Source organism: Colobus angolensis, unplaced genomic scaffold (genome assembly GCF_000951035.1).
Source record: "Colobus angolensis palliatus isolate OR3802 unplaced genomic scaffold, Cang.pa_1.0 Scaffold6, whole genome shotgun sequence".
Taxonomy (NCBI): domain Eukaryota; kingdom Metazoa; phylum Chordata; class Mammalia; order Primates; family Cercopithecidae; genus Colobus; species Colobus angolensis.
The window spans coordinates 19,286,092-19,296,420 of record NW_012119598.1 but is presented as its reverse complement, the minus strand read 5'-3'; the positions used below and the strand labels follow the sequence as shown (position 1 = coordinate 19,296,420).

Sequence of the window (10,329 nt, the reverse complement as noted above, 5' to 3'; positions counted from 1 at the left end):
AGCGGGCGCGGTTTCCCGCCTCGGGAATCCCTGGACGGCGGCGGGCGGAGCGGGAGGGAAGCCGCCCCTGGGGACTGAGCGCTACGGGAGGAGGCAACTTTCAGGGCAGGTGTCCCGCGGGAAGGGTCGCATCCTTCAGGGTGGCCGCCGGGTCCTGCCTGCGGGAGTAGGGGGACAGAGACGTCTGGCTTTCTCCCCGTACGAAGGTTCACAGCATGTCCGCCTCGGCCTCTGCTGCGGAGGGAGAGGGAACCCCCGCCCAGCCCGCATCCGAGAAAGAACCCGAAATGCCTGGTCCCAGAGAGGAGAGCGAGGAGGAAGAGGACGAGGACGACGACGAGGAGGAAGAGGAGGAAAAAGGTGGGAGGAGTCGCATCCTAAGTGATGGATTTTTCAGACCGAAGTTTTTTTGTTTTTTTTTCCCCCAGGAAACAAGTTTTCTTGCTCTTTTGGTGTTTAGAGGCGTAAAGTCGGAGTAATTTTCAGCGAGAACGTGTGCACCGTTTATCTGCTTTTGTGCTGAGCGATGGCGTAGAATTGACTTTGTATATTCCGGTTTTTAAAGTATTTGTTACCGTAGTAGTGATGTATTGGAGTGCAGCCGACTTCTCGCCCGCTCTGAATGTTCGTTGTTAACATTTCATCATTTGACGGGAAGTTTGTAGGTCTTGAATTTGATTTTTTTTTTTAACTCCGTATGTACACCTTTGAAGTTGCTAAGTGGATGTTCTAATTTTGTCCATTTCATTACACATCTTTTGCCTTTTGAAGTTATTGTAAGGTCTTAGTGCAGCCTATTAAGACTGAAGTTATTAAAGCGAGACCTGTAAGTATTTGAATACTTAAAAATATTTTTACATTTGCCAAAAAGTTTCCCTCCCTGGCAAACAGCGGTGAAAGCTGTTGCTACTTGAGAAAGTAGTTAAAAATGAAAAAAGTGAACTCTGAAAGAAAGTTAAATGTGAGCCCTGCACTGTCTCGGTTTCGAACCTGAGTCTGTTTTAAGGGAGGGCGTTGTGAACTCGGATTTGACTGGAGGTGTGAAACGGAAACTTCACAGAAGGGAGGAGTGTGCCGCGTCGGTTTTTCCAGGATGCATGCAGTGTCTGTTTCAGGTGTACCCGCTTCTTGACGTGTTTCCAGACATTTAAAAATCCAAGTCGCGTCTCAACATTCTTTGATATTAGCCTAGTCTGGATTTATTTCGTATAAGTCGCGTCTCTCAGCATTCTTTGGTACTGGCCTAGTCTGGGTTTATTTCGTATATGTTTACGACTCAGCTACACTTGGGAAGAGGTTGAAGCTCTCTTCCTAAACCCGGATTTTTTTTTTTTCAGCCTCAACCAGCCTGTGGTCACAATCTGGGTTAAGATTACAAGATACGCCTTCTGTTTGTTTAAAGTGGTATGTGCCCTAAGAAGGGCATTTTTAAGTAAAGCATGGCTTTTTGAGTATAAGTTTTTATATAAACTATTGCTTAATAATGTTATTTTAAAATCATTTTTAATACAACAGCAAAACTGGGTGCACTATCTCACTACTAGCCAAAGAGGCTCTGCACTTTTTCTCCAATTTTTTGTTTGTATTTTGGTCTTTTTGTGGGGGCAGGGTTGAGATGCCAAAGAAATGGTGAGTTTTTTTCATGTGAAGAATTAAGAGAAGTCATGTAAATATACTGTAAATGGCTAACGCAGTAATGCTTGGGGAACAGTTGGTAGTTGAAATAATCCCATGTTTTGTTCTAGACACATTATTTTTTAAAACATGATTTTGTAGAAAGTTAATCCCCTAACAGTTTTATTGTAGCTCTGATTGATTATTCTTTTTACTAATTTGAGGTGTTTGTGGGACATATAGGATTGTGAAAGTTTTTATTCTACTTAACCCTGAATATTTAACTTTAGAATTGAGGCATCATGGAAGTCAGACAGTGAAATACTTTCTGTATTAGGATTTGTGTGTGTGTGTGTGTGTGTGTGTGTGTGTGTGGCTATAAAGAAATACTTGAGGCTGGGTAATTTATGGATAATAGGTTTAATTGGTTCGTGGTTCTGCAGACGGTACAAGAAACATGGCGCTAGCATCTGCTTCTGGTGAAGGCCTCAGGAAACTTCCAGTCATGGCAGAAGACAAATGGGGAGCCGGGATCTCATTTGGGAATGGGAGCATGTGGTAGGGGGAGGTGCCACGCTCTTTTAAACAAACAAATCTTGAGAGAACTCACTTATCACCAAGGGTTACCATGCTAAGCCATTCATGAGGGATCTGCCCCCATGATTTAATCACCTTACCAGGCCTCACCTCCAACATTGCAAATCACTTTTCAACATGAAATTTGGAGGGGACAAACATCCAAAGCATACCATTGCACCCCTGGTCCCCCAGATCTCATGTTTTTCCCACATTTCAAGATTCAGTTGTGCCTTCACAGTAGTCTCCCAAAGTCAAGTCTTGTTTCAGCATTAACTCAAAAGTCCCAAGTCTGTAAGTCCAAAGTTTCATCTGAAGATGAGTTTCTTCCACCTATGAGCCTGTGAGATCAAAAACAAGTTATTTACTCCTCGGATACAGTGATGGTACAGGCGTTGGGTAAAATTTCCATTCCAAAAGGGGGAAAGGCCAAAAGAAAGGTGCAGTAGGCCCTACACAGTCTGGTTTGGTTTTTGTTTGGTTTTTGCTTTTCTGTGTGTGTTTGGTTTTTGAAACAGTTTTGCTCTCATTGCCCAGACTGGAGTGCAATGGCCTGATCTCGGCTCACCGCAACTCTGCGTCCTGGGTTCAAGCGATTCTACTGCCTCAGCCTCCCTAGTAGCTGGGATTACAGGCATGTGCCACCACGGCTGGCTGATTTTGTATTTTTAATAGAGACAAGGTCTCTCCATGTTGGTCAAGCTGGTCTCAAACTCCCGACCTCAGGTGATTCGCCTGTCTCAGCCTCCCAAAGTGTTGGGACTATAGACATGAGCCACCATGCCTGGCCTATAAGTCTGAATCCTAGCAGAGGAGTCTTTAAATCTTAAAGCTCCCAAATTATCTCCCTTTACTCCATGTCTGGCGTCCAGGGCACGCTGGTACCAGGGGTGAGGGGTCCCAAGGCCTTGGGCAGCTCAGGATGCAAGCTGCTTGTGGCTCTACCATTCCGGAGTTTGGAGGTGGCAGCCCCTTTCTCATAGCTCCACTAGCCAATAGAGCCTTGGTGGTGAATTTAGGGGTCCACCCCCCCATTTCCTCTCCACACTGCCCTACTAGAGGTTTTCTTACTGTTTTTCTTTGTCTCACTTATCACCCAGACTGGAGTGCAGTGACACTATCTCAGCTCACTGCAAACTGTGCCTTCCAGGCTCAAGCAATCCTCTCGCCTCAGCCTGCCCAGTAGCAGGGACCACAGGCGTGTGCCACCGTGCCCGGGTACTTTCTGTATTTTTTGTAGAGGAAGGGTTTTACTATGTTGTCCAGGCTGGTCTCAAACTCCTTAGCTCAAGTGACCTGTCCGTCTCTGCCTCCCAAAGGGCCTGGATTACAGGAATGAGCCACCACGCCTGGCCCTGAGTAGCGGTTTTCTGTGAGAGTTCCACCCCTGCAGCAGGCTTCTGCCTGGACACCCAGGCTTTCTCATACATCCTCTGAAGTCTGTCCTAAAAAGGGGGTCAGGTTAACCAAAATTGGCAGTGATTTTGGGGAAAAGGGAAGTGAGAGAAATGACTAGTAAAAGATGACGCTTTTAAGTTTCTGTCTTTGGCAGGTGGGTGGATGGTATTAATGTTTTTTGAAAAAAATTCACAAAGTGAGCAAGTTTGGAGATGATTATGATTTTTCTTTTGAATGTTTTGAGTTTAGGTGCCTATAGGACATGAATTGGAGCTGTCCAAATGACAGACAGGCATATACTGTTGGTTTTCCATATCTGTGGGTTCCTCATCTGTGGATTCAGTCAACCACAAATTGGTAAAAATGGATGATTGCATCTGTACTGAACATGTTCAGACTTTTTTGTTCCCTGAACAGTACAGTGTAACAACTGTTTACGAATCAGTTACATTATATTAGTCATTATGAGTAGTCTACAGATGATATAAAGTATGTGGGAAGATGTTCATAGGTTATATGTAAATACTACACCATTTTAAAAAAAAAAATAAGGGACTTGAGCATCTGTGGATTTTGGCATCTGAGGGATGTCTTGCAACCAATCCCTCACGGATACTGAGAGACAATATTAGTTAATATGAATCTTAGATGAAAGTTGTGGCTTGGAGATTGACTAGGAAGTCATTAGCTTGTAGTTGGTAATCAGAGACAAGCAAATGGTTTAAATCACTAAGTTGATGAAGTTGAGTGATAGTAGGGGTTGTTTTAGTGTGTTTTGTCTTCATTCTGTACAACATGGCCAAAATATACCTGTTGATAGCCCTTTGTCCTGAAGTATTCTTTCTATGCAAATCCTTATATTACTAAATCTAAGCTGTCTTTAAAAGCCAGCGCACATGCTTTGTTCCTTTTTCCCTAGTCCCAAAATAATCAATTCCTCCTCAGTGCACAGCAATTTATTGGTATTATATCTTTCTTAAGATGTTTTATTATCTTTTATGTTGGTGTATATTTATGTCTCATTTCCTTAGTAGCATCTCTTTCAAAAGATGTGCAGTCTTTATCATCCATTTATCCCCTTAGTATTGAGTGCAGCTGCACAACACAGACATTAAATAAATGGCAGAACCTCGAGCAATATGTAGTATTCTTTTATCTGACTTTATTTCATTCAAAAAATGATTTTATGTTAGATAAATGGAGCGTAATGTTTTGAATTTTGAAGTATATGCTACCTGTTTTCTAGATTTTTTTTTTTTTGAGACAGAGTCTCACTGTGTCACCCAGGCTAGAGTGCAGTGGCGTGATCTCGGCTCACTGCAAGCTCCGCCTCCTGGGTTCACGCCATTCACCCCCTCAGCCTCCTGAGTAGCTGGGACTACAGGCACCTGCCACCATGCCCGGCTAATTTTTTGTATTTTTTCGTAGAAGGGAGTTCACTGAGTTAGCCAAGATGGTCTCAATCTCCTGACCGAGTTAGCCAGAATGGTCTTGATCTCCTTACCTCATGATCCGCCCACCTTGGCCTCCCAAAGTGCTGGGATTACAGACGTGAGCCACCGCGCCCGGTCTTTTTTTTTTTCCTTTCTTTTTTTTTTTAATGGAGGTAGGGCCTCAATATGTTGCCCAGGCTGGTCTCAAACTCTTGGGCTCAAGCTGTCCTGCCTTGGCTTCCCAAAGTGTTAGCATTATTGGCGTGAGCCACTGCACCCAGCCATAGATTTTTGTGTGGTTTTTTTTTCCCTTTCTCGACTAAACAATTTAACTTTTTTTAGAGTGATTTATGGCCATCATTATGAATGTTATTCATAAACTACAAAGTAATGCCCTCCCAGTTGATTGCATTAGATGTAAACTTGGAGAGTTTTATCTTATCCAGGTACTTCAGGCTGTTCTGCCTGGAGGTCTTTATTTGTGTCTCTTTTGTCAGTTGACTAAATTATTAGTATTCTCTATATATCTTTTGAAGTTCATAATCTCTCAGTTCTAAATTTGATTATTTCTGAAGTACAGCAAACTGAATCACAATTATTAAATAGAATTATGTCCAAAGATTAAACAGAGCTAGATTTGTTTCACAAATGAAGTGACTGGACTGTAATGGCAATAATTTTAATTGGATAAAAATTAGTTTGCTTTCTAATTTTTTTTTTTTTTTTTAACTGAGTCCCTGTGAGTTTGCCAGGTGAGTAAAATGTTACTCTGAAAAAATTTTCGTGGTGCTCTATTAACTAATCAAGTGTTGTCATCTTTTATGTTATTTGCTTTCCAAAACTATGCCCAGAGGAAGAATAAAGTGTTAGGTTTTGGGACTTTGTTCTACATATTTATCTAATAAAGTTAATACAATGTTTAAGCTTTTTGTTAATTAAGAAATACTAAATTAATTTCCAGAAAAGAGTCTCATCGTGGAAGGCAAGAGGGAAAAGAAGAAAGTAGAGAGGTTGACAATGCAAGTCTCTTCCTTACAGAGAGAGCCATTTACAATTGCACAAGGTAAGTTTCTTCTAGCTTTCTTTGATTTTTATGGTGAAAGTGACTAAATTTGTGAAAATGATGGTTTGTAGCTTAGTATCAGCAAGGTAGTGTTTTATACTTTTGTTATAATTTTATTTAATTTGCACTGTAAGAGCAAAGTTACGTGTAAATTATGCTGTGAAAATAATTCCCATTAAATTAACTTTGTAAATGTATTAGTAAGCCATGGATATTTAATTGTGATTTTTTTTTTTTTTTTCTAGGAAAGGGGCAGAAACTTTGTGAAATTGAGAGGATACATTTTTTTCTAAGTAAGAAGAAAACTGATGAACTTAGAAATCTACACAAACTGCTTTACAACAGGCCAGGCACTGTAAGACTTTTTTACACTTTAAACCTACTTGTATATTACCTCACAATAGAATCAATTTCTGTAAATGTTAGTGATCCACTAGTTCAATTTCCACACTTTATGACTGAGCAGACTGAGATATATACTTATTAAATGATTTATCACAGGAAATATAACTGGATATTAGCAATTGGATTATAATATCCAGGGCTCTGTCTTTTTTTTTTTTTTTTTTTAAGACACGGTCTCACTCTGTCACCCAGGCTGGAGTGCAGTATGCAATACATGACTCACTGCAACCTCAACCTCCTGGGCTCAAGTGTTTCTCTCACTTAAGCCTCCCAAGTAGCTGGGACCACAGGTGCATGCCACCATATCATGTTATCATGTCTGGCTAATTTTTTTACTTTTTGTAGAGGTGGGGTTTTGCCATGTTGCCCAGGCTGGTCTTGAACTCTGGAGCTCAAGCAATTCTCCCACCTTGGCCTCCCAAAGTGTTGGGATTACAGGTGTGAGCCAGTATGCCCAGCTCTAGGGCTCTTTCTCCTGTAGTAGTTTTTATTCCAAACTGAAATTTCAAATTATGAAATCCAAATTATGATAATTTTAGTGACCTTTAAATGTATTGAAAGAAATTCATGTTTTTGGATTTTCTGGACATTCAGAATAAGTAATTTGGTATAATTGTATCTCATTTTCAGCAAATACCTGATAAATTGGATGACAGTTTTTTGCTAAAGGATTATTATACTGTACATACAACTTAGTATTTTATGTAATTGAGGAAACTGCTTTAGGTTGTACATGGGCAAAGTAAAGTTGGGTGTTAGAATGTCTGAAGTAAGCCGGGCGCGGTGGCTCAAGCCTGTAATCCCAGCACTTTGGGAGGCTGAGACGGGTGGATCACAAGGTCAGGAGAACAAAAAACAACCCCCGCGGAAACAGGAAGAAAAAAACCACCTTTTATTTAAAAAAAAAAAAAAAAAAAAAAAAAAAAGAATGTCTGAAGTAGAATAGAATGTCTGACACATGACATAATTCATTTTCACGTCTGTGAATCTCATTTAATCCTTAAAGCAATCTAATTTACATAAGTCCCATAACTAGTAAACGGTATTAACTTTTTGTGGTACTCGCTATTCTTACTTTGAAAGAATAAAGTACTTGATTTGGAAAAGAAGAATTACTAGTACCTTTATTGCCTATAAAAAGGATATCTTTTTAAGTAGTAACTTTCCATATCCCCTGGTACTGTCAGATAACTTTTGATTGTGTTAAAAATTCCCCAAAATTTCAAAGTGAAAATTTGTTCAAATCGTTTTTTCCAGAGACTTAAGTTTGTAGGATGTTTATAATGTTATTATGTTAGTAACATATATTTTTCAGTTTTGAACAAGAAATGTTGAATGTTGAACCCATATTGAATTGGTTGACTGTTGAGCCAGTATTGTAAGTTACAGATAGATATGAAAATAAAGATGTTGGCTTTGAATTGTCTTTGAATTTATTCTTGTGTACATTACTGGGTAATAAATAGCATTAATAATAAGGAACATTTTCAGGTGTCCTCATTAAAGAAGAATGTGGGTCAGTTCAGTGGCTTTCCGTTTGAAAAAGGAAGTGTCCAGTATAAAAAGAAGGAAGAAATGTTGAAAAAGTGAGTTATTTTTATAAATACTATATTTTAATCAATATGCTTTATTTTTTAATGTTAAAAAAATCACATTTGGGCCAGGCAAAGTGGCTCACACCTGTAATCCCAGCACTTTGGGAGGCTGAGGCGGGCGTATCACCTGAGGTCGGGAGTTTGCGACCAGCCTGACCAACATGGAGAAACCCCATCTCTACTAAAAACACAAAATTAGCTGGCCGTGATGGCACATGCCTGTAATCCCAGCTATTTGGGAGGCTGAGGCAGGAGAATCGCTTGAACCTGGGAGGCAGAGGCTGCGGTGAGCCGAGATTGGGCCATTGCACTCCAGCCTGGGCAACAAGAGCGAAACTCTGTCTCCAAAAGAAAGAAAGAAAGATTCAGAGAAGCATTTGCCACTTTTTAAAATGTATGTAAGTCAGCTAATTTGGTTGACTTTCCCTTTATATTTTGGAGAACATTTGTAAGCTTTCCTATATTAACACCTTGGTTTCTTCCCTTTTCTGTTTCAGGTTTAGAAATGCCATGTTAAAGAGCATCTGTGAGGTTCTTGATTTGGAGAGATCAGGTGTAAATAGTGAACTAGTGAAGAGGATCTTGAATTTCTTAATGCATCCAAAGCCTTCTGGCAAAGTGAGGATCCATTTTTACTTTTTTCATAAGAAATCAGTTATTCATAGCCTCTTTTTTTAATATGAAACAAACATTGATTAATAACAGCATTGCTGTCAGTATTCATTAATATCTACATTCAAAGAATATAACTTCTGTTGATGTATCTGCAATAATTTCCTGATAGAAATAATACAGATGCCATAGGGATATGTTGCTTCAGAAAATCAGATACAAGGGATATAAGGTTAAGAATAGTGAATTAGCCGGGCGCGGTGGCTCAAGCCTGTAATCCCAGCACTTTGGGAGGCCGAGACGGGCGGATCACGAGGTCAGGAGATCGAGACCATCCTGGCTAACACGGTGAAACCCCGTCTCTACTAAAAATACAAAAACTAGCCGGGCGAGGTGGCGGGCGCCTGTAGTCCCAGCTACTCGGGAGGCTGAGGCAGGAGAATGGCGTAAACCCGGGAGGCGGAGCTTGCAGTCAGCTGAGATGCGGCCACTGCACTCCAGTCCAGGCAACAGAGCGGAGCCCCCCCTCAAAAAAAAAAAAATAATAGTGAATTAATGTCAGAAGGGACAGAAAGTACTAGTAGTCAGGGTTAGGTATCTAGAAGATACTGGAAGAATGAATAGAGGTTGGACTGAGGATGAGGTGCAAGGCTGGAGGGAAGGGGTGCAATCTGTAATCAAGTGAAGACAAAATGGGGAGTATATTAGAACTGGATGTTTTCCTAGATCCTGGAATGAATTATTTAAAAGTGACATTTAAAAGCTCTTACAAGGTTCCTGTATTGGGTTTCCAGAATCCGCCGCAGAGCCCAGGAGCTGGAGAGGGAAGTAAAAATGGCCTTATAGTTTTCTCACTCTTCCTAAAAGCTAGTAGGTTTGCCCTAATTATTTAATGGTAACAAATGACATAGGTGACTTAAAATGTGTGTTGAAGTGTTATATGACCTTGTATTTTTAGTGTGATTTAGGTCTGTCAGCAAATGTTTTTCCTTTCTTCCCGATCTTGACAGGAAGGGAATTGTGAAGAGAGCTGGTAGGCCTAGGAGTTCAGGGGAATGCCATCTCAGAGGGAGAGGGCATTAAAGAATCAAAACCAGAAAATAGCTCTGGGACTTTGTTTTGGTCTGCCCTTGGTCCTTATTACCATCAGCTGCACGAGGACAGATAAAGAGCACTTAAGGTGTTAACTTTGGTTATACAACTACAAACACAAGGTGTATGGTGATTTTTGGTGTTTTAAATTGGCTTATCGAAAGACAAAATACTTTTTATTTTCTAACTTTTACTGTAGCTACACTTTTTAAGGATTTAGTGTGAGGCAAGGTGATCACTATTTCCTCAGAAGCAATTACTAAGTTGTTATGACGGATATTTTTATATTTATTTTTTTCTCAGTGGTTTTCCAATTTATTGGTTTCAGGATACTATTACTCTTAAAAAATTAGTGAGGACCCCAAGAGCTTTTTTTTTTTTTTTTTGAGACGGAGTCTGGCTCTGTTGCCCAGGCTGGGATGCAGTGGCCGAATCTCAGCTCACTGCAAGCTCTGCCTCCCGGGTTCACACCATTCTCCTGCCTCAGCCTCCCGAGTGGCTGGGACTACAGGCGCCTGCCACCTCGCCCGGCTAGTTTTTT

At 40.6% G+C, this 10,329-nt stretch overlaps 1 protein-coding gene across 3 annotated transcripts in view; it reads left to right on the top strand.

Moving 5' to 3' along the window:
* Positions 1-10: 10 nt before the first annotated feature.
* Positions 11-10,329, top strand: part of DEK (DEK proto-oncogene) — a 39,992-nt gene continuing 29,673 nt past the window's right edge. For all 3 annotated transcript variants that reach the window (XM_011962756.1, XM_011962754.1, XM_011962753.1), the window contains exons 1-5: positions 11-360; positions 5,983-6,084; positions 6,330-6,439; positions 7,981-8,075; positions 8,582-8,702. In XM_011962756.1, the coding sequence (XP_011818146.1) occupies positions 216-360; positions 5,983-6,084; positions 6,330-6,439; positions 7,981-8,075; positions 8,582-8,702 (573 nt within the window). In that variant the 5' untranslated portion in view covers positions 11-215. The remainder of the gene's footprint in view (positions 361-5,982; positions 6,085-6,329; positions 6,440-7,980; positions 8,076-8,581; positions 8,703-10,329) is intronic.